The sequence below is a fragment of the Schistocerca gregaria genome, chromosome 2 (genome assembly GCF_023897955.1).
Source record: "Schistocerca gregaria isolate iqSchGreg1 chromosome 2, iqSchGreg1.2, whole genome shotgun sequence".
NCBI lineage: Eukaryota > Metazoa > Arthropoda > Insecta > Orthoptera > Acrididae > Schistocerca > Schistocerca gregaria.
In genome coordinates, this window is record NC_064921.1 from 635,717,551 (window position 1) to 635,744,370 (window position 26,820).

General features: G+C 41.4%; 1 protein-coding gene across 6 annotated transcripts in view; it reads right to left on the reverse strand.

The window, feature by feature from the left end:
* Positions 1-26,820, reverse strand: part of LOC126334659 (uncharacterized protein CG7065-like) — a 73,986-nt gene that overhangs the window by 15,455 nt on the left and 31,711 nt on the right. For 5 of the 6 annotated variants that reach the window (XM_049997117.1, XM_049997114.1, XM_049997115.1 and 2 more), the window contains 5 exons: positions 24,298-24,547; positions 8,719-8,835; positions 8,033-8,172; positions 7,646-7,857; positions 7,197-7,270 (listed from right to left, as the gene is read on the reverse strand). In XM_049997117.1, the coding sequence (XP_049853074.1) occupies positions 7,197-7,270; positions 7,646-7,857; positions 8,033-8,172; positions 8,719-8,835; positions 24,298-24,547 (793 nt within the window). Of the gene's footprint in view, positions 1-7,196; positions 7,271-7,645; positions 7,858-8,032; positions 8,173-8,718; positions 8,836-24,297; positions 24,548-26,820 lie in introns of those variants that run through there. The other variant, XM_049997118.1, reaches the window with a different exon arrangement.

The following is a 26,820-nucleotide window of genomic DNA, read 5'->3' on the forward strand; positions in this document are numbered from 1 at the left end:
GTAATTATATGTATCATGACAATAAACAGAATAAGTTGTCTACTGCTAGTTCTATGAAACAAAGTACAGTCCAGCCTTGCCAGGAACCAGATTCATTATTAGCCACACCTAAGAAAACTGAACTTCTGACTTAGAATAAGAAACAACACACACTTCTTATCACCATTATATAAATTCTGCAAGAAAATTATTTGTTCACACTGATGGCTTATTACTGACCTAAATGTGATAGAACCAAAGTATAATTTTGCCAAGAATAAGATCTGTGGTCACAATAGCTAACATAGCCCATACAAGTGCAGTGTTTGTACAAAATAGTGTCGAAGACATAATTATATCCTTGGGCAATTCCAACAACTCATCTATGTGCTGTAGCATAGATACTGATAATCTCTGGGAAGGAAGTGACTAAACTAAGTGGCATTTGCCCTTTGACATATTTTGTCTTAATTGTGTGTTTGCATACATTGTTTGTGTTTCATATTTTCAGGAAATAACATCTACCATATTTTCATTACTAAATTTAATCTCACTATTATTAATAAGTAATACCTTCTGGACATATTACATGCATCCTGTAGTTTCTTCTTTCTGGTGCTGGGGAGACTGTCACAACCACTCAGTAAGATATGCTTTGATGCAGAACATAACTGACCACATATGTCAGCATGGATACAAGTATAGGGTCATCACTACTATCCAGTGTAATCATGGGTTAGGGGCCCTCAACCACAAAGTTATCACTGCTCAACTACCGTAAACTCCACAAGCAAAGCTAATAATGACAATCCAATTACCATGCTAGATAGTTCTGTGGTTCCCAACTGTTAAACACTGAACAGCCAAGGACAAATAAATGTCAATCCATGCCTCTCATAGGCTAACCAACATCGTTTGTGTGTGTGTGTGTGTGTGTGTGTGTGTGTGTGTGTGTGTGTGTGTGTGTGTGTGTGTGTGTGTTGCTACTTTCAACAGAAGAACATTTGAACTTATGTTTTAATACAACATTTCATTTGATTTTGCTGTATAAGGGTTAACTTCTTTCTTTTAGGTCATTTGCTGTGCAGTCACTATACCTGGATCAGAAAAATGAAGTGACTGTCTGTGAAGTACAGTTAGAAGGGGATGGTGATGGTTCGCCAATGCTGCGTGTGCAGTACGGTTGTAACAGCATCAGCTGTGCGGTTCCATACCAACTATCTTCTAATGCTTCCTGTTAATGTGCAGTACTGAGTTTGCCTTACAGGATTGTCATATCCTTGTTGCTTAATGAACGCACTGCGGTGTAGAAAATGACACAATTTTCCTATTATCTGTAACAGGACGTGCATTGTCTTTTACAATAATCAGTATGATTCACATTCTGCTGGTATACTCAATAAGAAAGGAGAGCTAAAATATACCTTTCATTTGAATATAATAACTGGCAATATTACAGTAATATAAACTGCTTAAGTACTTACCAATCAATGCAGATTACATGCAATACGTCATACAGGTGCAGCAGGTATTCCTTAATAATGAGATGAGATTTATTATGAAAATGTGGTAGATGGTATTCCTTTAAAATATGAAACACAGCAATATCTACAAACACAGAACAAAAACAAATTGCAGCAAAAGGTAACTGCCACTTACTTCAGTCACTTTCTTCCTAGAAACTTTCATAATGTGTGCAAAATTAGTACATGGATGAGTCGCTGGAATCACCCCAGGATATTATTATATTTTCAACATTACTTTCTACTCACACTTCACCATTCCAGGCTTCTTTAACAACTGTTTCTATGTGATACACATTACTCCATATGTCACTGCTTCCTCTAATAGTTTCTGAATTTCTGTCACACTGGAGCTTTTATTATTTGTTGCCACATAATGTTTGTTCTGTGTACAAATCATTTCAATGGAGTTAAAGTGGCAGAGAATCCCAAGAACCCTGTGACTGTGTTTTTTAGCCACGTCATAAAAAAAAACATTCTGTGGAAACAGACTTATTTTGTTTCACTAGTTCCACGAAATAATGTTTACACAAATTGTCCGGAACTTGCACATTGTGACATTTTAACCACAAAATAACAATGGCTTTTCTCATTGCCATCGTTTAATCTTTATGTATAACAACTGACGGGTATGGGGCATTTTTCATTAAAATGACAGATGGCCAATGTAAATTTTGCAACAGCTGCCACTTCAGAAAATTATCATGGTTTAACTCCCCATGGTACTTGCTTGTTTTTCCTGATCTGTACTGCAGGAGACAGTTTGGTATGAAACCAGATCAAGCTCCAGCATGTAAGACAATGATTCTTGTGCTCTTTCCCACAGGAACAGCAGTACTTCCACATACACTGTCATCTACCCAGTCTTTTCTGGTGCAACAACCACTAATTATCCACATTTCAACGAACCACACATCTTCAAATGCCACTTTAACAATGTCTCTTAAAAATTGACAATATCACTTCTCTCTGTAATAATATTATGTTTATAAATTTTTTTCATGCCTGAAACCAAGGGCTCTGACTAGTGGTGGATTATCCATGAATGATCAGGTCCAAAGGAACAGTTCATTATGGTGAACAGAAAGACCAAGGAACAAGTTCTAAGGAAAGGTCATTCACCATTCATGATGGTCATGGTCAGTCTTGTTAATTGGAGTGGTCAACCACTTTGGTTGTGTTCAGCCTCGTTCCCAGGCACAACTGTTCACTTTGGCCAGCCTAATTCCTGCTTCAGTCTCATTCTTCACTCTAGTTTCTCTGTTCCTACCTCAGTCTTGTTCAGTTTTTTCTTTTTTTCTTCTCTTTCATTCTAGTTCCTCTATTTCTACCTCAGTCTTGTTCAGCTTTTCTTTTTTCTTCTTTTAGTAGTAGTAGTTCAATTTTTTTATTATAAAACTTCCATAAAAATTAAGTTGAATGTAATAAATACATTTTATTAGGCAACAAAAAGAGAAATCTGCTTCTCTCTTCAACATTTTGATTAACTGTAGAACATGTACTTACCACAAGGAAATTGTTTTTTGTTTTTGTTTGAGCAAGCAAAATGAGCAGCTACTGCTTTTTTATCAGCTAATTTATGAAGCTGATATAATGTCACTTTGAAGTAATCCTTAAATATTTTCTGTACTGTAGTGTAAAAAAGTTTCATGCAAACCTGGTTTTCACATTTCTTCAAAAAATAAAATATGAAACTTACGGAGGCTCCTACTTTTCAAATTTAGTTGTTTCTCTGTGGTACCCCCTAGTTTGATTTCTTTGAATAAAATAATAAAGAGAGAGAGAGAGAGAGAGAGAGAGAGAGAGAGAGAGAGAGAGAGAATTGCACTCGATTTTAGCTTAGTGTGAAAAGAGGAAGTGGTGGCTCTCCAATTGAAAAATTGCAGAATAGCATAAAATCTTGTTTGCCTTCTATCTAAAAAAAACTGTTCACAAGAACATTGTTAACGAAATACTTTTTTACTTTCAGCTTAATTATTAATACCATATTGCCACATTAACTTTAACAATACAACAAGTAAACTTACTATTTACTACATGTATTATGCAAATATGATGTGAAAACTGCATTTCATTTTAAGCGTACTTACTCTTCTGCAAAGGCTCTTATTTGCTCTAGAAAATTATAGGAATACTCCGACACAACCTAAAGTACTTATAGTTTTTTTAACATTCTTTATTAATGTGCTCTATGAGCTTCCCACCAGTCCAAGCCAGATAATTTAAAACTTTTAATTTAATAACTAGATGTAGTGTGTTGACAACATCATTTTCAAACCACTGTGGAGAATCTGTCTTAAGAAACATGTCCCTTAAATCAAACCTGTTCACAGATACTCTTATTTTATTAAAAGCAAACTGTTCAATCCCATTAGCCATAATTTTTGGGACTGATCAATTCCTGTTTGTCCTTGTATATTTTTACCAGTTGGTTCTGCTTCATGGTACAGTGTAGTGACTGTTTTCACTTTTTATTCAGAAAATTGTGGCAACAGAACAGGGCATAGAAACCATAAATGTTTTTCAGTTTTAGTAAGACCACAAGCAGGACATCACCACTGACAACCTGTTACACATACATAAAGTTTTGAAAGAATTCTGAAATCCAAACATGGTGCTTTGGTTCATGAAGTAGGAGAGAATCATGCTTCAATTTACATATTGGTAGGGAATATAAAAACAGAACAAAGTGCAGTCCCTTTTTGCTGTCATAATTCAACTTCATCATAGAACATATACTTTTTCAATACGTAAATAGCTTTTGTCATTCACCTTTCTTTATGAGTCCGCCTTGAAGCTACTCCACAAGATGATTCTTTAGAGAAGAGTTCGCAGTTAATTCAAATACTATCAACATAATCCTGTCACATACTGTATGTGTGCAAGATAAATACAAGAGATCTTATTCCAAAATGTTTTCAATCAAAACACACACCCCTCTAAACACAAACATATTGCATGCTGTTGTGAGAGAAACTAATGATTTTACTAAAAAGCCATTCAGCGCAATTATCACTGACAACTTTTTCCTGCCCTTTTCCATAATAAGTCATATGATCAAAATACGCATAATATTATCAGCAACAAGCAAGCAGTGAACTGTTCTCTTCAAATACATTTGTGTGTAAAATTTATATTTTAAGTGTTTTCACTTTCATCAATTAATGGCTATCTGTGCTCACTCAGAAGTTCGCTTTCTGAAATAACTGATGACCTTGGGGTCCTTTCAACTGATGACTGATGTAAAACTGTTTATTTTTTCAATTATACAAATATTCATAGCAAAAATGTGTGCTATGCCATCAAAGTTTTGGGGGAAAAAAGGGGGCAACATTTATTTTCACTTACAAAGTTCCAATGATCTCCCAGGATATTTGTGTAGTTGCCCCCATAGATAATACAAAGTAAACTTTAGTAAACAATTTCTCAGCTTCTGAATCAGAAGTTGCGATATTTCTAAATAAATCTTTACTTCCCACATAGATAGTACGGCAATTTTTGTGTAGTTAATTTACACACCGGCTCACTGTAGAACAAAAATTATACTGTTGGTCTGACAGATGGCATGGTGCACTATGTAGCATAAACAGTTTCCATAATCTGTACTTTCACTCTCTAGCATCTCTCTACTTGCCTTGCAATCATTGGCCCGTCATGTCAGCTGACATGTTCCTTAATAACGTTCACAACAGCATTTTTGACTCTTCAAAGCGTCTGCAGTTTTTTTGATTACCTATGTCAGAGGCAATGAGTCTTACTATTGTCCCTCTCCTTGGTGAAATATTCCTCCACTGAGCATGCAGACTCATGTATTTGACCATACAAAATGTGAGAAGACTGCTGAACTGTCCATTTAGCAACCACACTTTCCTGCACACTTCTGCTGCAGTCTTCAGACATTCTATAGCACAAAATAAAGTTGCTGCGCAAAGAAACAACTGTTAGGTCACCGACTGTAAGCTTTGTCTGCAACTGTTTAGTACCCGTAGCAGAAATTTTTGACAATGGTGAACGGAAAAGAAGATGTTCCCTCGTTTATTATATGGTAGTATCTCTGTAAATAGATAGGTGTCAACATTTTTTACATTGACCCAGGTAATGAGTTTTCCTGAATTAAACTGGAACTACTATAAAGGAATAGAAAATAGTGGAGCAGGAATAATAAAATTCTAACAATACAAGTAAATAAGCTGTGTGCAGGAAGAATGTAGAGCAATTTTGAAATAACAATAAACCATCAGTTATTTAAAGGTCAAAAAATATGTAACTGATACAGACACCAAGTAAAATGCCTCCCTACCAGATAAAGCAAGTTTGTTTTTGTTTGCTTTTTATTTTAAGTACTAACCTACAAACATTGTTAAATATTTCTTAGATCTCAGCACAATACTTATTGTGTGATACTGTCTCTGGTGAACTATACTAAACAGGTAGTGGCATCTGTTGTACCAGAACGTACTTAATTCAATATCTTAAATATATGCAAAAAAAACTTCAAAAGCCTGCAGGTACATATGCGCTCTCTCATAAACTAAGTTCTGACGTGTGAAACTCTGTATATTCTCAATCACCTTTTATTACAAATCCTAAATGTATCATTATGCAAGTAGCTCAATTAATTTTGCACTCAGCAATATCCTTAACCACAAAAAGCATGCAGAATTCCACTCAAATCAATGCTCAATGCTTTGGATAATCCATAAAAAAGTGGCAACCAACGTAAAAATGTTGCTACAACTTGACCACATAAAACTTGTGTGCACAGAGCAGTTGTAGCTCTTTTCAAACTACCAGTACAGCAAGTTATACTACACTTTCAAATCTGTGCGCAAGCAAAAGAAGACGTTGGGGAGCGTGTTGGTCTTATAAATAAGTTGACTACAATATTCTCAGAAATCTTTATTCCTTGTGCATTAACAGTCCTCCTCTGCATAGGAGAACAATGCCAAATGTTTCCCATTTGCAATGAGTATGTAACTCCCCCTCAGTCACAATGCCCCAAACTACAGCATAACACTGCCTTTCTCATGAAGCATGCACACTGGCCAAGCCTTATCTTTACTTAAAATTCATGATCAGCCCAGTCTATTTTATTTTATCTAAAACACAGCACAGTGTCATGGAGACACTTAACAATGATAATTTTTTGTATCTGTATGCAATTGATAAGGGAAAAAGGGAGGAAAAGGGACAGAAGATACTAGGCACTATTACTGTTACAACCACGATCCTTTATTTTCATGAACAGTAGCTTCGTGTTAACAAACTTTTCTTTTATCTGTGTGGTGTAGTTAATATATATATAAAAAGGTTGTAGCTTATAAACTGTGACTGATCACTGATTGATACAAGATATTTGTATTCAGTGATATACTGGAAATACATGTCACGTGTAATAAATTGTAGATTTTTTAATATATATACTGGAGAACCCATAGTGTAATACAAACAATGGAATGAGTAAAGATAACCACTATACTTATAGTGAAAGCACTGAGTGGTAAGTATGCACAAAAACAAAACTTGGAACATGGTAGCGCAATTTACAAACTCTTCCATATAGTCTGTAAATCACTTAATAAACAGTGAACTTGGAACAAGATGACAAATTGTTTTGCGTTCATACTTTCAGGCTGCTGTAGTATAATGACTCAGTTCTTTAAAAAAAAATTAAATTAATTTTCAATGACTCACCAGTTGGCGAAGAACGAACAGAGCTGAGGATATTCTTGTCAACTAATTCTACAAATGTTTCTCCAGGCTTCTCACTAAAAAGTAAAAGGAAGTACCACTTTAGCATCATCACATTTTAGTGTGTACCACTTCAGTGTAACTAATATGATGTTTACCAGCCAAAAAGTACAATCAATTTATCCACAAAAAGAGAAGTTTACCTATGTTAGAACGGACGAACTGAAAAAATATCACAGTTCCACAAAACTAATTTAGACACAATTTGTCTTGCAGACATATACCTCCACTTTAATAATGTTCAAAGCTTCTGTGAGAAACCACTGCAAAGGACAAAGGTAAGCACAGCAGGAGAAGATGAGAAGTATTCATCCTTGACCACATTAAGAAAAAGAAATCACTATTTCAACTTAATATCTCCTAAGTAAACAGTGTTACAAAAGCAAACAAACCTGAAATGATGAGCTCCTATAATCTGTGTGAGATATTTATTTTTCTTCGCTTCAAATGTGTGTTTATCTACAGCCATTGGCTGAAGTCGACCATGTACTTTTTCAATGGCGCGACAAATATTTGTTAAAACTAATAACATTGCCTTTTTCCCATCTTTAGTTTTTGGAAAATCAGAGGCCATAGCCCTACTTGCAGTAGGAAAATACATTCCCTAATAAAAGCAAACACACGAGTGATTATTTATTTGAAGTATTAAGTGGATTTAATATCGTGATGTTGATTTACAAAAGTGACACAATAATAAATACAAGTACGTACTGAAATAACACAAAATGTTGAATTGACAATAAGTACTTCCTTATCAGCTAATGAAAAGTTTTGCTTACAATATATTTATTGTAATGTTCAAAACTGGTGAGATGACCCAGCACGACATGACGTTCACCTTTCTTCTCACATAAAAGGCACACATATTTTGCCTCAGTATTGCCAAGTTCATCTGTCAATTCCAACAGATACTCCAGCCCTGCACAAAAGAAACATTGTTGATCGCTAATCGAAGCAAATACAGCAAGCTTTCTTAAGAATTACCCATATTGTTAATAGGGCTGGAGCAGGAGCAATGGTAGAAGTACAGCATTATAAAATAAGAGAGGTTGTGTATTGTAATGATTTATTTGTTCACAAACCTGTACTCTGCTTCTTAGGTCACCATTATGTGACAATTGAATGTTGCATTTATCACTTGTCACCTAATGGCATATTAAAAAACTGAAAACTAGTTTATGAAAATTACAAAATGTTCCTTCTTTTGTAATTATCATCATGATCTACCAAACACTGATGTGCAATTGAATTAATGTTTTACGACATGCTATCCAAATAAATGAAATCATTGTGATAGCTGCTGTTGCTACCAGTAACTAAATGTATTGTGTTCTACTCAATTGAACAATATGGAGAATCATATGTAACACTAAAGAGAAGCAAAAATTAATTCAAATCAAGTCAATGACAAGGAATCAGTAACTTAATTAATTTCATACCAAGCAACAATTGTTGCTGTACTAACCAATCAAAGGTTTATCTTTGACCTTGTCGAGTTCCGATTGGATCTGAGTAATTCGCCGCACTTTATCTTCAAAACCTGGAGGAACAGGTTCCCCAGGTGCCAATTGTGGGAAATCGTCTGGAAAAAAAGAGATACATTTTATGGTGGAATTCTGATATAAAAGCGTAATCAACAAACTATTTTTACTTTAAAATGCTATAATATTAAATTCATCACACCAAACAGGATTTCTAGTAAGTAACTGAACTGAACTGAAAGGTCCTGCAGTCCAGAAGTAGCCTTATTCCACTCATGTTCCTAAAAACATTGTTCCAATTCCATATTCTAAGGAAATAATACTGTAATATACACTCTAAGCTAAAGTTTTTCTTACTGATGTACCCAGTTGCTTAATAGTGGATTTCTAATGATTTCTTGTGAATCAATTTGAGCCAATAGACTGATAGTTACCAAACAAGAAATGGTGAGAACTTACAATTCCCTCAAATGACTCCACCCTACTGAAGGAATTATGAGTTCAGGGCGAGAAGATCTGCATGTTAGAGAGAAGGCAAGGTTGGTGTCACAGATGTAGTAACCAACAAGTATCCAAATCAATGATGCTGCATTAATGAATGATTGGAGGATTCATCATTGGGCTGTCTTCATACTAAACTATTTTAAAACAAATGAGGTTAATACATTTAAAATTTGTGTTTTAAATGTTGAAATTTATAATTTAAATTTGACTCACTCTGGCACATTGTTGTGAGTCTTCTTGCCACAGGAGGTTCACATGTCTAATGGTAAAGTGTCTTGAGTCATATTAAAATTACTTCATCTTGCTTCAGAGATGAGGAGGAGGATGTTACAGCTAGATGACTGGTTTTACATGAAGCTTGTTTTTCAATTATGAGCACTCTCCCTCCCCTTTCAGCATCATCCTGTCCCTCAGTAGCAAGTTGGCTGAATTAAGGTGGTGGTGGTGGTGGTGGTGGTGGTGGTGGCGGTGGTGGTGGGCAATAGTACTTCTAAATGCAACGATTTATAAGAGGTTCATATGCAGCTTCATTTTCATGTGTGCAGTACTAGGCATAATGACACTTCCCTCCACTAAATGTAAAGGTTGGCAAAATAAGTCGTGGATTGTCTGGAACTCTTTAGGAGCTGGACACTTGTGACAGATAGCCTAAGGCACACTTTCAGCCACTGAGCAGACAAGGAATTCAGTTGCAGAAGTGCATCTCATCTGCTCCAGTGTCCTATTTTTCAAAAATAATTCTGTGTAACATAAAGTAAATTAATCATGAGATAAATGTAAGAAATACAATAATGAAGCTGACAGAGTTCCACAACTTAAAATCATCAGTGTAATTTGCACTTATTTGTCTTGCTCTAAAAAATTCCGTAGGTAAAAGACATTATAATGTAATACATCTACATCTATACTCTGCAAACGACCTTGAGCTGCGTGGCAGAGGGGATGTCAAATTGCACCAGTTATTGGAGTTTCTTCCTGTTCCATTCATGTATGGAGTGTGGGGAGAATGACTGTTTGAATGCCTCTGTGCGTGCAGTAATTATTCTAATCTTATCTTCATGATCCCTATGTGAGCGGTACATAAAGTGGTGTAGTATATTCCCAGATTATTACTTAAAACCAGTTCTTGAAATATTGATAAAATACTTTCAATACCCCGAAAAATCTAAAATAGTGATCAGCTTCCATATTAAGTGGAAAATGGTATACTACTCCACCCTCAGATAAGAACAACAGGACCCACATCAATGGCTACCAAGTTGTACGTAACATGAATCCCAAATAGCACTGTTGTTCACAGTCGACTTATTAATGAACAGCACAGGGCAGAGGGGGCAGGGAGCAGGGGGAGAGGGGGCAGGAGAGAAGGGGTGGGGGAGAAGGGGTGAGGGGAGGTTGGAGAGGGCATGGGAGAGGGGGGCAGCGGGAAAGGGGGTAGGGGCAGGTGGTAGAGGGGTTGGGGGCAGGTGGTAGATGGGGCGGGGAAAGAGGGGGCGAGGGAAGAGGGGGTGTGGGGAAGAGGGGGCGTGGGGAAGAGGGGGCGTGGGGAAGAGGGGGGCGTGGGGAAGAGGGGGTGTGGGGAAGAGTGGGCGTGGGGAAGAGGTGCGGGGGAGGGGTAAGTGGCGGGGGGCAGGGGAAGGGTGAAGGTGGCGGGGGGAGAGTGAAGGTGGCGGGGGGTGAGGGGAGAGGGGGCGGGGGGAGGGGGAAGGGGGCGGGGGGAGGGGAAAGGGGGCGGGGCGATGGAGAGGGGGCGGGCGGGAGGGGGGAAGGTGGCGGGGGCGGGGGGAAGAGGGGGCGTGGGGAAGAGGGGGAGAGGTTCGGGAGAGGGGGAAAGTGGCGGGGGAGGGGGAAAGTGGCGGGGGCGGGGGAGAGTGCGGGGAGGAGGAAGGTGGCGGGGGCGGGGGGCGGGGGGAGAGCGGGCGGGGGGAGAGCGGGCGGGGGGGAGAGCGTGCGGGGGGGAGAGCGGGCGGGGGGAGAGCGGGCTTGGGAGAGGAGGCGGGGGGGAGAGCGGGCTTGGGAGAGGAGGCGGGGGGAGAAGAGGCGGAGGAGGGCAAAGGGGGCGGGGGGAATGGCGGGGGAGGGGGAAGGGGGATGTGGTGGGGGTGGGGGAGGGGGAAGGTGGCGTGGGAAGGGGAAGGTGGCGGGGGGAGAGGGGCGTGGTCGAGGGGGGCCGGGGTGGAGGGGCGCGGGGTCGAGGTGGGTGGGGTCGAGGGGGGCGGGGTCGAGGGGGGCGGGGGTCGAGGGGGGCGGGGTCGAGGGGGGCGGGGTCGAGGGGTAGAGGGAGAGGTGGTGGGGGGGAGAGGGAGAGGTGGTGGGGCGAGAGGGAGATGTGGTGGGGGGAGAGGGGCCGGGGGAGAGGGGCCGGGGGAGAGGGGGTGGGGGAGAGGGAGTGGGGGAGAGGGGGTGGGGGAGAGGGGGTGGGGGAGAGGGGGTGGGGGAGAGGGGGTGGGGGAGAGGGGGTGGGGGGAGAGGGGGTGGGGGAGAGGGGGTGGGGGAGAGGGGGTGGGGGAGAGGGGGTGGGGGAGAGGGGGTGGGGGAGAGGGGGTGGGGTCGGGTGGTAGAGGAGGTGGGGGGAAGGGGGGAAAGAAGAGGTAAATTTACTGGACTGGCTTGCTTAAGCCCCTAACCTGAATTCCAATGGAGAAGTTGTGGATGTAGCAGAATGTCAGTTGCATGGAATATCAATTTCACAAATACCTAGAAAGAAATTTTCACACTATGCTTCAGGAAAATGAAAACAATTTTTCCCAGAAATCTGAATTTAGAAGTAATCTTTCCCCAATGATTAATGTTCCAGTAGCAAATGGAAATTCATTATGTTATTAGCTACATCCTTGGTCTTACTGGATTGTTAGCAAATGTCAGAGCCACTGATCACAGCAAATGTATAGCATAACACTGAACTGTCAAAGAACCAAAAAGCAACTGCGTAAGGGCGGATGTGAAATCAAATCGTGCACTATGAGCCAAGCTATGAGGTTGTATGAAGAAATATTTCAAGACAGTACTGCACATCTTGTCTTCATACACATGCTGGAGTCAGCACAACAAAAATAAGTGGACCTCATAGCTAAAAATGACCCTAGTAATTCCACATTGTTCCAGGCCATTCATAGTACTATACATTAACACAGGCAGGTGTAAAGTAGTTGTCATTGTGCATGGTGTGATGTTACAACTGTATCACAGTGTCCCATTAGCAATTTACTTACTCAACAACACTGCAAAAAATGCACTTTGCAGTGATGGTGTTGACATGATAATAAGTGGTACGATAAAATTCTGTGACTTATCTTTTCCGTCAGACAAAAAAAAACTGACCTTGTGCATAAATTCCTCGTACAATGATGTGCAATTTATCTGTCAATTTCATGTCATTTGTGATTTTTCCTTCTGGGTGCATTTTTATAGCACTACGAATAATCTCTGCTTGTGTGGGTTGAGTGATACAAAAGATGCCTGAGATGTGGAGGAAGGGGTAGGGAAGGAAGGGGAAAAAGAGAGCAGAATAGGGACGAGAGTGGGTGAACAAGCTGTTATGCTACTTGGGGGACAACCTTGTGCACTACCATAGGCAGCCCTATATACATCATCTTCCCCTGCCTCTATCCTGCAATTCCTGCCCATCCCCACCCCGCATGTCTTCTGTACCCTGACTACCCATCCTACCAGAGATCAATGCTCACAGCAGTCAGGTCATAGTGCCGTGAGATGACAAGAGGTTATGTGACAGGTTTGTGCGTTTTTTCTAAATCTGAAAAAGGATTTTATCCAACGTCTTAGTCTGCTTTTCAATGTGTGTGTCTGTCACTCGTTGGCTCCTCTATATGGTAGTAGCAATCTATCCTACACAGTAGTGGAGCAGGTGTAAACTTTACTGAAAACACACTACTTCATTTGTTTTTCAAAAAGGAAAGGCAATACTTTCTCAGTGATATCATAAAAGAAGATATAAAGGTACTGGAACATATGGGCATATTAATTCTTTTACATGGTCACTATGGCTGTCTAAGCATTTGGTCCATCAGCAAACCAATCTTTTGAAACAGACACAAAAGAAACATAGGTCCAGGTCTAGGGGCCTTGTAACGGCAACCTCCAGTATGTCAACACTGGTTCTGAAGTGGCAACCAGGTAGGTGCTTAGAAGAACTTTAATTGTCTGAAATGATAAAAATCACATGGTGCAAGATCCAGGCTGTATGAAGGATGTTCCAATACAGTCTATTAGAAATGCTGGACCAAATCACACATAACTGACACTGTATGATGTCAAGCACTGTTGTGCAATTCATGCCACATTTCCAAACGAGTAAAAGTCATTTCCTCCTAATCATCTTCTGCAGTCATTCCAGCATTGCACAGTAATTGACATCTCTTAACAGACAAGGAAATTAGCCAGCAACACACATTACATGTCCCAAAGGACTATGGCAGAGCTTTCTTGACTGATGTTAGGGAGACGAGGGGTGTCTCCATAACACTGGTGCACACACATTGAATCCTTGTGAAAATAAGGTGCACAAAAGGAATACCCTCTGTTGATACTGCATTATGTGCTTCACTTAGTTTTATTTTCATCTCAGTGAGTAGACTTCTTCCAGTAGTCCAACAAGTTGCGCTGACATTCACTACACTGCCAATGGAAATGATGAGTTCATCTGTAGTTTGCATCACATGAATGTGATGACTGACTTGAATTAACTCTGAAACACAGCAGGAGAGGAAGGGGAAAGGATAGTTATATAGTAATGGAATCAAGGATAATCAGTAACTTACTGGAGGTAACAACTAGCTTTTCTGAATACTAGTTCATTTGAAAACTGTATTCACTCCTTGTCTGTGTTTCCTTAATCTCATCAAAAACTTCACACTGATCATGATAATGTAAAATATTGAGTAGTGCTAATATACTCATTACCGATTGTTGTCATTTGTGACTGTGATGGTGGTTATCAAATGGAGAACAGTAATATCTGATGGCATCAAAGCTCATGCAGTAGCATTTGATTTGCCACAGGGGTAAATGTTGCTCTGCAAGAAACGCACTGTGATGTTCTTCCTTATGAGGCTGGAATACACATAGGGCTTATTTAATCACTGATTACTTGTGGAATGTGCTCATGCAAGGTGTACACATGGACAAGAAAGAACAAGAAAGAAAAATGCCCAGATTTTTTTCTGGAATTATCAGCTAAAAATACACTTTTCCCCGGGTGAAAATACGCTATACCCTGGGTGAAGGTACAATTTCCCAGGTTAAGCAATAATATACTTTCCCTCATAGTTGTAAAACTTATCAATTCTTTCAATGGTAAAGGTCTTATATACTGGCAGGAAAAGAAGCCCAGCAAAAAACAAAAGGTTTGGGAAAGAGCTTTGATGCACAGCAGAGTACAGTGCATATTTTTGTGTTACGAAACAAATACAAATTTCACCAGATATGGCACAGCAGCTTCCAAAGCACTGAAATCAAGATTACGCTGTGCAATGCACTTTTGTCTGCCAGTCACAGCTCGTGTCATACGATCTCACCAGCCATTGTCAGCAGATATTCAGAGCATGGGATACATGATATAGTCAGCCAATAACAATATCACAGTTAGAAACAAACAAAGCGGAAAAGTTAAATGTTTAAATTAATACATATACAGTACACTTGCAAGAAAAGCCAAGCTTTCACATACAATATTGACTGTCAAATTATTATTACTTTTTAAAAGTGTAACTATATTTTCTGCCATTGTTATTCCATAATCTTTACTCTATGAAAGAACAAAAATAAATATGAGAAAGTAGCTCTGAAGTTTGGTCTTGTGTTTAGCATGTATAATGCTTGAACATGTATGTAACGCAAATGTTCCACCAATATTTTAAATAGTGGCATAAATGGCTGGTCTTCTGGGCCCAAAACTTTTCTAAGTAGCTGGTCCTCAGTGAATGAGAGTCAAGTGTTCCACCATGATATAGGAAATATATCACACATTCTCACACGTAACTTAATTCATCTTAAGCAGAAGGAAATTTATAAAAACATGTTTTAAAACTACCATTTATAATATTTCCTCACAATCTGTTAGAAATATATACAGCTGTGAAATCAAACTCACTGAAAGCAGTTTGTTGTGCTGCATAATATTTGTCCTAAAGCCTTGGACACAATTCAATGTCGGCAGACGCTTGCGTGTGCACTGTGTTTGATTGTTGCAAAGGTGCATTTTCTAGGTAACTAAAATTTTATTTTGCTGCTATTTTTTCATTTATGTTTTATTGCTGCAGTAGCAGACTAAAGTAAAATTCTTTACATGAGTGCACACTGTTTGTCTGAAAGAACAGACAGAACACAGAATCCGCAGCTGTGAAACATTGTGTGTAAATTGAAAGGGGAAGACTAATGTCAGCTGCAGCGGTACATTGAGCAGAATCTGTGGCAACGAGTGAAAATGTGTATACCGGACCAGGATTCAAACCCGGAATCTCCTGCTTACTAGCAGACATGGTAAACACTTCACCATTCGGGACACAGCGTTATCACAACTGCAAGGCTTATCTCGGCACGCCTCACGGCCGATCCACACTCCCATCGAGTGCCACCTATCCGTAGTCCGTGTCCATTACACTACTGTTCGCTACTCACAGATTCCCCCACAGATCAATGCATTTGTGTATTTGCACTGAAGAAAGAGAATCCATTGCCCAGCCAGGCTTATCAGTTATGTATATAAGCACTTGTCACTGCTGATTCCGCTTAATGTCCCACTGCAGCTGACAGCAGTGATCCCCCTTCAATATACCTGTACGTTCTTTGTTAGAGTATCAATTCCCACATACTTCAATAACTGTTTAAGCGTCAATAATGTCCTACAAGCACATGTGCACATGTTTGCGGGGGAGGAAGGCATTTTAATTCATACTGTTGTCATTCTTTCATGGTATTCTATCATTAACAAACTTCTGCATTGAAAGAATGATTTAAGTATTCTCTTCTATGCTCTTAAGGTCACAATGTTTATAAAGGCACACTAATTAGTAAGAACGAACAATAAATTAAGATGCGTACTACAAGAGACATGTGAGCTGGTTTGTGAGGTATTTATTTTTAAATGCTAACTACTACAACAAAACTTAATGGATTACAACCTCTTAATCAAGGGCAATCCTTGCTCATGGCAGAGACTTTGAAGAGGGTGAACTGTTAAACAGTTTACAGTATTTTGTTCGAAGTTGTCCAGCGGCACGAGAAGGGGGATGTTAACACACAGAGTCTTATGCAAGTCTTATGTATCCAAGGGGAAAAAGGGGGAAGTTTGAGAGTAAGATGGACTCTCGGAGTCAGGAGAACCCACACGGTCAGAGAAAAAAAGCCAACACAGTTGGAGAGAAAATTCATTTCAGTCATGCACTTGGCAGTGAAGGGGTGCCAAAATGGCTGAGGATGACACACTAATAAACTCACCTGATACTTCTGGCACTAACTGAATTTCATCGCACTAAAATAAACTGCATTGCATTCAGTAATGCTGGTGCTGATACCGGGGCATGGACTGTCTGACCGGCATCAGACTCTGTAAAACTGAAACCAATGGAAGTCCCCTCGAGGAAACACAGTTCTTGAAGGCAGCATGAAAGATGTGGTATCACTTGTCTCATTAACTGGACTGCGGGAAACTGTGGAAACTGGACGTGGGTGCAAAATTCTGCTGTCAGCAGGTACTATGGTGAAGTGCGACAGTTAACTACGGACAAGATGTCGGGAACACAGCTGGGAGAAGTTGCCTCATCGAAGCCGGAGCAGAGACTGGATGACTGACAGTTCGGCGTATGCGACCACCAGAAAGCAAAGTAGTCTAAAGTCTACCTGTGGCAGTAGGACTAGCAGAGGTGCTGGGGAGATGCGGTGGTACCTTGGCCACCAAGAGCTTCGACAATTGCTGTTTTTTGGTCAGAGAAGCACATCATCGACTGCTACAAGTGGTGGTGAATGGAATGAGTTGCCACACAGTTCCCCCCTTCCCAGAGGGAAAACACCAGTGCCAGCCAAGCAGAGGAGTGTTTGGAGCTGGCTGAGGATGCTTGCTGAGGGACACATAAGTTTGCTCAAGCGAGTGCAGTAGTTTCTGGAGACAGGCAGGGCATGAGCAGCTCCTGTGTATGGCACTGGAAGTGTTTGAAACAGCTTTGCTAATTCAATGGTGCAGGTGATAGTGGGGTAATGGTGCTGGTGGTGGTGGTGGTGGTGGTGGTGGTGGTGGTAGCACTGTGCCATGAGTGGCACTCACAAGTGGGGGTAGGGAAGCATCTACATTGGCCGAAGGCTGCATAAAAGGCAGTGCATTGGTGACATCATGGTCCCAGGCACTGGAAGGTGTGTCACACATGTAGTTGGACAGCAACGGACCGGGGGACCATGGTGTGTTAGACAGCGTGTTGGTCAGTGGCACATTGCAAACAGTATAGAGGCAGAGCTTGCCTGTGTCTTGTCAGAGTCAGTGTTGGTAGTGCTGCAACTGGGGCCAGTAGCACACAGGGACAACTCCACCTTGGCGGTGCTGTGCTTGTTGGCTAGAGGTGACTCCAGGACACAGGCTGACTTGAACCTGTCTAAGGAGATGGTTGTTGCAGTCCCATTCTGATGAATGGAGAATGTCTTGTCCCCAACATTGCAACAAGAAGTGTGGGCCCAAATACTGTGAGCAGAGCAGTGGCTGGTATGTGTCAACCGAACATGACTTGTGTGCATGCTGTGAGGACGCAGAGGAAAGTATGGTGCTCACCGCGATATTGGGGAGGGGGTTGCAGCTGGGGCATGAAGCTTTGGAGCAGCTGCACAAAACCTGGAATGATGCTATGACGAGGAAGAGGCATTGCTTCCAAAAAATCGCCAAGAATGGCAAGTGGCTGCCCATATACCAGCTCAGTGGCTGCCCATGTACCAGCTCAGTGACAAAAGTTCCCAGGTCGGTTTTGTGTGCAATCCACAGGCCTAGAAGTACCAGGGGTAGACCAGCAGACCACTTGGCAGAATAACATATAAGCCTTTAAATGTGCATGGTGGAAATTGGAGCCATAGGTACCTGTCAGAGATCGGAAGAGCACGAAGGTGAACTTGCACCCACGATCTGTAGTGACATCATGCGGCATCCAAAGTGGGACAGCAAGACCAAACAACAAACAGTACAGCCATAGATTCAGCTGAAAGGTTGGGGATGGGATGACCTACAGCCAGAGCATAACTCACAGCTGTCGGAAAAGGGTAGAGGGCTGAAAATGTCATGATGTATGTGTTTGAACTGGTGTTGTGTGAGAGAGGAAAGTGGCCATGGGAGAGTGACCTTGGCATGCTGATAAGGTATAATGGACCGGGCCCAGTAGCTGCAGTCGCGTTGAATGTCTGTCCAGACAAAATACTGTTTCAAATGGGTGGCAGAACTGCAAATGTCTGCATGTTCAAAGGTTGTTTGGAAGGTGGGAGGGAGAAAGGGATGGGAACGATCATTGGAACTGTCTGGTTGTGAAGGATCCACAAGAACATAAACCAGTTTTTACAGTTGGAGCCAAGTATGGATCTTAGATGGAGGCTGAGGCCAGAGACAGTGTTCTGAAGGGCTTGGTTCAGGTCAGATCACCTTCTTGAGCATTCAACAGAGCATTGTGGTCTAAGGGTTGTGTGAAGGCGCAGGAGCGGCTAAGGCAATCTGCCATAATGTTATCGAAGATTGCAATATGTCCTATGCCTGTATACCTGTAGCCTAAACCGCTGGGGTAAAATCTGGTCTATGTCTTTACTGTAAAATCTGGAGACAAGGGGGCGGTGGTCTGTACAGATCATAGAGACATGTCCCTCGACTGAAGGTTGGAAACAGCGGATGGCTTCGTGGACTGGGAGCAGCTTGCAGTTGCATGTGCGATAGTCACATTGTGCATCAGCGAGCTTGGAAAAAAAGAAGGCAAGCCATTGCCAGATGTCCACGCACTGCTGTGGCATGTCCCCAATAGCCATCTGGCTCACTTCCACCACTATAGCGAGGGGGGCAGTAGGGTGGGAGTGAGCCAAAACGCGCCACATGGTAAGGTCCTGTTTTGTTTTTTCAGAGTTCTCAATCATGGCCCGGGCCCAAGGGGCTAGTTTAGTATCCTCTTTTTTTACTGCCATGGAATGAGGCGTCCTTTGCTGGCAAAGGCATCCGTAAGATGATGACGGAAGCAGATGACAATGCTGGCAAAATGACAGAGGCTGCCAGGGTTTGGAGCCAAGAAGCACGGGGTCTGCAGTTGGCAGTGTTCTCGTCAAACCACTGGTGGTAACAGCAAGCTGCACCTATTTTATGGTGCAAATTAGAGGGGCAGTTAGAACCATGAAACTTCCTGGCAGATTAAAACTGTGTGCCCCACTGAGACTCGACTCGGGACCTTTGCCTTTCGCGGGCAAGTGCTCTACCATCTGAGCTACTGAAGCACGACTCACGCCCGGTACTCACAGCTTTACTTCTGCCAGTATTTGTCTCCTACCTTCCAAACTTTACAGAAGCTCTCCTGCGAACCTGCAGGAGAACTTCTGTAAAGTTTGGAAGGTAGGAGACGAGATACTGGCAGAAGTAAAGCTGTGAGTACCGGGCGTGAGTCGTGCTTCGGTAGCTTAGATAGTAGAGCACTTGCCTGCAAAAGGCAAAGGTCCCGAGTTCGAGTCTCGGTCGGGCACACAGTTTTAATCTGCCAGGAAGTTTCATATCAGCGCACACTCCGCTGCAGAGTGAAAATCTCATTCTAGTTAGAAACATGTTTGTGGGAGTGGCTATTTTCACCTGGGGGGGGGGGGGGGAGGGGGGATGGTTGGAGCCCTCAGCACCTGGTGGCAGATGCATGAGATGAAGGCAGGCTACACTGGTGATAAAGGCTGCCATCTCCAAGATCAGGCACATCAGAAACTGGCAGAGGTCGGGGGCCTACATGCTGCTGGCTCGAGCCACAGAGTGATAGTCAGCTTTCTGCACTGCAGTTGTAGGCAGGAAGGAGTTCAGGGCTTCGATCAGCTTATCAGCCATGACCGTTGTGTCACCTAATGATAAATGGGCATGCAAGGCCAGGGCAGCATGTTGGGGAGCAGGAAGGTGCATAAGGTGGCAATTTAGTAGCATGCCCTCAGGGAGGATGTGTGGTTCAGCAAGTTCCTGGATGTGATTTAGCAAGAGGTGCAGGAGCAAGCTGCCACAGTGCTCGGATGATAACAAATCACCTGCCCATTGCAGCTCAGGAGACCTGAAGCTGGAGATGATGTGCTCTTTTCGTTTATTGTAGTTGCCGAAGGGGGTTGGCTGTAAAATAACAACCTGGACTTCGGCGGATGTGGTCGGGTCGAGGTTGACAACAACCATTCCGAATATTGTTGCACTGCTCGTGACAGAAAATCCTGCACTTGAAGAAAGTAAACCACAACGTGGGTCTTGTGGGCTGAAGAAGGCAAAAGGACAGCTGTGCAATGGGGAGAGGGTCTTCACAGTCAGAGTCATGTTGTGCTGGGTACATTACCCTGTTGATCAGCTAGGTGCAAACAGAAACATGCATAGTTCTGAAACTTCAAATGCTCGTAGGTGCTGGGGGTGGGGGGTAGTGGGAGGCTGCTGGCTAGAGAGCCCGTAAGGCATGACCACTGCAGGAGTGGGAATGTTTGGCAGTGACATTGTGACTTTCGACAGGGCACATAGCTTGTCATGGTATGCAGGGTGGTGCTGGCAAAGCAATACAGCAGAAAAGAAGATAAGTGGGACATGCAGGGTGTGGATCAAGCAATACAATCTCCACTGTGTGCTGCTGCAGAAAGGATGATTCAGTATGCCAGATGGTAAAAATGTGTCTTGTTCGAGCTTGCAGTGCTGGAGCAAGTGGTAGTGCGCACTACCTGCTCAGTGAGCAGCGAGGGTAGGTGAGGATTGGCACTGCGAGCTGAGAGCATTGTGGAGGAGTGCAGGAAGGGGTGGTGGTGCATGCAGAGAGTGGGGGATGCGATTGCAGAATGGTGCAAGGACAGGAAGCAGTGAGTGGGAGAGTCAAGTGGGATGCCTCCAGTTGACCTACCGGAGTGATTTTGCAACTGAGTGGGGTGTGCCAAGCGGAACAATAAAATAGAAAGAAAAAACCACCGTGTTTTGGTACTGAGACACTGCACCTTGGTTGAGAGGGGTCACCACAGAAGGAATGATTTAAAACTTCCCTTCCATGCTCCTTAGGGCAAACCCATTTATAGAGGCACGCTAATTAGTAAGGACAAACAATAAATTACAAAGCATAATGCAAGAGTCACCTGAGTTGGTTTTTGAGATATATATTTTTAAAAGTTAACTAATACAGCAAAATTTGATGGATTATATAGCACTTGTCTCATTAACCGCACTACGAGAAATTGTGGAAACTGAATGGGGGTGTGAAATCCTGCTGTCAGCGTGAACTCCAGCAGTGTGGCAGCTGATGATGCAAGCCACATGATGTTGCATGGGACGAGCTGCCGAGAGCATGGTCGGGAGATGTCTCGTCGAAGCAGGAGCAGAGATTGGTGGAGCGACAGTTCAGCACACATGGTCCCCGGAAAGATAGGCAGTCTCAGATCTACCTGTGGTGGTTGCCACTGGCACGAGGAGGTGGGGAGGGAGGGGAGGGGGTGTTATGCGCTGGTACCTTATCTGGCAGAAGCTTCGTTGGGAACTGATTTTTGGTCTGTGCAACACATTGTCTACTGCTACATGTGGAGGTGAAAAGAAGGAGTCACCACAGTATAAATTAAAGAGGCGGAATGAGAAATGGATTCCGTATAGCAATGGCACTCGGAATGTGGTACGCAACAGGACAGATGTAAATAATGCATAATAGAAAACAAAACAGTTAATGGAAGAAAAATATGAGTCTTTGAACTGCTAACACAGTAAAAAGTCTGACATAAAATGTCTTACAGTATCTCAAAGCACCATTTTTTTATATGTTAAAAATTTTAGGGTAATAACATTTGGGGTTTCTTCAACAGACTATTTCCAATGTAATGTCAGAAATCAAAATAATATTGAAGACATTTCAATGTAACCTATGAAATCCAAGAAATGTTGAAGTAATAGTGTCTGATTACAAATGAATTATCATCACAGACCACAAGGCATTAAGCAACCTGCTTATAACTCACCCTAGCAAGCTCATAAGACATGATTATCTACATCTACATCCACATCCATACTCCGCAAGCCACCTGACGGTGTGTGTAGCGAAAGGTACCTTGAGTACCTCAGTCGGTTCTCTCTTCTACTCTAATCTCATATTGTTCGTGGAAAGAAGGATTGTCAGTATGCCCCTGTGTAGGCTCTAATCTCTCTGATTTTATCCTCATGGTCTCTTCGTAAGATATACGTAGGAGGGAGCAATATACTGTTTGACTCCTCAGTGAAGGTACATTCTCGAAACTTCAACAAAAGCCCGTACCGAGCAACTGAGCGTCTCTCCTGCAGAGTCTTCCACTGGAGTTTATCCATCACCTCCGTAAAGCTTTTGCGATTACTAATGATCCTGTAATGAAGCGCGCTGCTCTCCGTTGGATCTTCTGTATCTCCTCTATCAACCCTACCTGGTATAGATCCCACACAGGTGAGCAGTATTCAAGCAGTGGATGGACAAGTGTACCATAACCTACTTCCTTTGTTGCAGATTGCATTTCCTTAGGATTCTTCCAATGAATCTCAGTCTGGCACCTGTTTTACCGACGATCAACTTTATATGATCATTCCATTTTAAATCACTCCTAATGCCTACTCCCAGATAATTTATGGAATTAACTGCTTCCAGTTGCTGACCTGCTATATTGTAGCTAAATGATAAGGGATCTTTCTTTCTATGTATTCGCAGCACATTACACTTGTCTACATTGAGATTCAATTGCCATTCCCTGTCCCATGCGTCAATTTGCTGCAGATCCTCCTGCATTTCAGTACAATTTTCCATTGTTACAACCTCTCGATATACCACAGCATCATCCACAAAAAGCCTCAATGAACTTCCGATGTTATCCACAAGATCATTTATGTATATTGTGAATACCAACGGTCCTACGGCACTCCCCTGCGGCAAAGCTGAAATCACTCTTACTTCGGAAGACTTCTCTCCACTGAGAATGACATTTTGCATTCTGTTATCTAGGAACTCTTCAACCCAATCACACAATTGGTCTGATAGTCCATATGTTCTTACTTTGTTCATTAAACAACTGTGGGGAACTGTATCGAACACCTTGCGGAAGTCAAGAAACACAGCATCTACCTGTGAACTCGTGTCTATGGCCCTCTGAGTCTCATGGTCGAATAAAGCGAGCTGGATTTCACACAATCGTCTTTTTCGAAACTCATGCTGATTCCTACAGAGTAGATTTCTAGTCTCCAGAAAAGTCATTATACTCTAACATAATACGTGTTCCAAAATTCTACAACTGATCCACGTTAGAGATATTGGCCTATAGTTCTGCACATCTGTTCGATATCCCTTCTTGAAAACGGGGATGCCCTGTGTTCTTTTCCAATCCTTGGAATGCTACGCTCTTCTAGAAACCTCCAGTACACTGCTGCAAGAAGGGGGCAAGTTCCTTCGCATACTCTGTGTAAAATTGAACTGGTATCCCATCCCATCAGGTTCAGCGGCCTTTCCTCTTTTGAACTATTTTAATTGTTTCTCTCTCCCTCAGTTGTCTATTTCAATATCTACCATTTTGTCATTATGTTGATCGGATGATGATATTGTTGAAACTTGTCATGGAAACATAAAGTGGTCTTGTTTTCTTTATCCACATTCCTTTTCAAGAGATTTGCTTTACATTAATGCTAATACTTTGGGTAATTCTGTCAGCAGCTGAATTTAGAGATTCCATTATGCTCTTGATATTTTTGTATTATGCACATTTTCTTTAACAATGAGATACTGTAAGACATTTTTAACAGAATTTTACCCAAATCACTTTCACTTCTAATTAATTTCTCTCTCATGCCACAGCCAAAACAAAATTTTAAGCCTCTATGACAATTTCAGTATATCACTTACCATCATACTCTTCTCGTTCTATTCTGGGGAAAAATGCCTTTGGGTGTGAAGGTAGTAAAAGCTTTTGTTGGTGTTTCTTTCCCTTAATATGCAGATGCAAGTTTCCAAACCCGACAACATAAATGTCACACATATGGCAATGCCAGCGAATGACATTATCGCCCTCTGATGTCGAAAACAGATGTCCATATGTACCATCGTCAAGTTTCACCTTCTGACTCAGCAGACGCCTTTCTTCTAGTTCTTGATTCTAAAATACAATTCAACATAAGTATTAACACAAAAAGCTGTGAATGCAAACTGACTTTGTTAATACAATGGCTATAACACAAGATTCTGCAGTATCAACACTAACGTTTAAAATCGGCATGGGTTTGAATTACGTGCAAACACTATTTCAACTGCAAACGTTACTTGTATTAAAGGAATAACTCTTAACATAAAAAATGTTCATCTTTTTCAGCAGCAAATCGAGGAAATACCTTTTGATGAGCGACCTAAAATACAGATCTACCATCAGTAGGAGACAGGATATACTTTGAAAGACAAAATCTGCTGAACTATACTTCCTTGTAACGTTGCTTCCTTATGAGAATGGAATACATGTGTGAGATATATTTCATCATTTAACGGGGAAGTCAGGGTATAATACCCGAACGACCTAATTTCATAATTAATGGTATACTCTTCTTTCTTTCTTTCTTTCTTTTTCTTTTTAGATTATCTTGGTTCCTGTTTTGTCAGTAAGATTGTTATTTATCAGGTTGCGTATGATCTTCTTTTTCCTAGAATTTATTCCAACATACGATGTCCTCTGTTTGACAATTTGACGAATTCATTATATTTAAATTTGTGACTGGATGCCATTCCAGTTACAATAGTCATCTGTTAATCTAGGGCAGAAAAGTCGTAGTAGTGTGTACCCTATAAATGTGAATCTAGTGCACTCTTTCTTTTTTTATTTCTTTCTTTTTTTGGGGGGGGGGATGTGGATGTGAGTATTTTGACCCCCCCCCCCCCCCCAGCCATAATGTATGTAACTGTTTGCGAATTGTATTGTGTATGGCAGAGATTGTGGACAAGCACAGGATGTGCTTTAACAAGCATAGAAAACTACGTACAGACCACACAAAAGCTGGTCAGTGTTCCAGACCAAAGGTCATTAACCCACTGCCCATATTTCATCTGTGTCTGGCTGAACAGCCTGCATCACAAGGTAGCATATAGAGTATTAAGCTATACAAGCAGGTGCACCAAGTTAAATATAACATAGAAATCGATTACTAACTAGAAATGCCAATTAACACCGGAAAAATCCACAATGTGAATGATAGTGACTAATTAGTAGTAGTAACATAAACATTCACAGCTTAAGTTTCTTAATGATATGAAGAATATAAATCATAATATGCATATGTACGAGGAAACATTCACCTACATGGAATACAAAGCAATTAATTAAGCAGGGAAAGAAGAATAGGTAGAAGACTTTATTGTAAAATTATTTAACTTATCAAACCTTTTTACACATTAATAGAAGAACGATTTTATAATGTGGTTGTGTTGTAACTACTAGGCAGCTACATAGTCACAATTTGTGATTTTCATTAGGAATAAACAAAAACTGAAGTCGTGTCTTTTTGACATTACTGATTAGATATCACATCTGGCTACTTCTGGTACTGCATTTGCACAGTCTCAATTCTTCTTAGATAAAACTCAACTATGTAACTGCACCGCTCATCATCATCAACAACAACACAATACAACTGTCTGTCATGCATACCTCCGCCAGCAGAACCACTGGCAGAAACAGAAGGAGCAGTACCTATTCGTCATCATTCTGCTGTTGGATAAATTTTTCCTCCAGACTTCTATATGCACAACAGACTTTGGCTATATGCAGCCATTTTACTTTTGACTAATGTCTAATACCATCTATCCACTTTTGATTAAGTCATATTTTGTGTTTTTCTTAACTTTTGCAAAGCAATAAAAAATTTCCATGGTCCACCTACCATCCACTTTCCTGGGCACAAGTCATTCATTTTGATTATAGCCCTCATCACATTATCCTGTGTGAAGAGGAAGATTGGTTTCTGCATGCAATATATCAGACTGTAATCATGTTAATGTCTTCAATCTGCACGTAAACCTGAATCTCTGGTGTTTGCAGGGAGGACCCTGACGTATAAGTTGTTCGCAAATTTCAAGAAGTGTGTTAATTTCTGCATGCATCCCAATGCAACGTAAGATTTCATTTCTGCACACACACACACACACACACACACACACACACACACACACACACACACACACACACACACACACACACACACACACCTATCCATACATATACAGACACAAGTAGACATATTTAAAGGCAAAGAGTTTGGGCAGAGATGTCAGTCGAGGAGGAAGTGCAGAGGCAAAGATGATGTTGAATGACAGGTGAGGTATGAGTGGCGGCAACTTGAAATTAGTGGAGATTGAGGCCTTGTGGATAACGAGAAGAGAGGATAT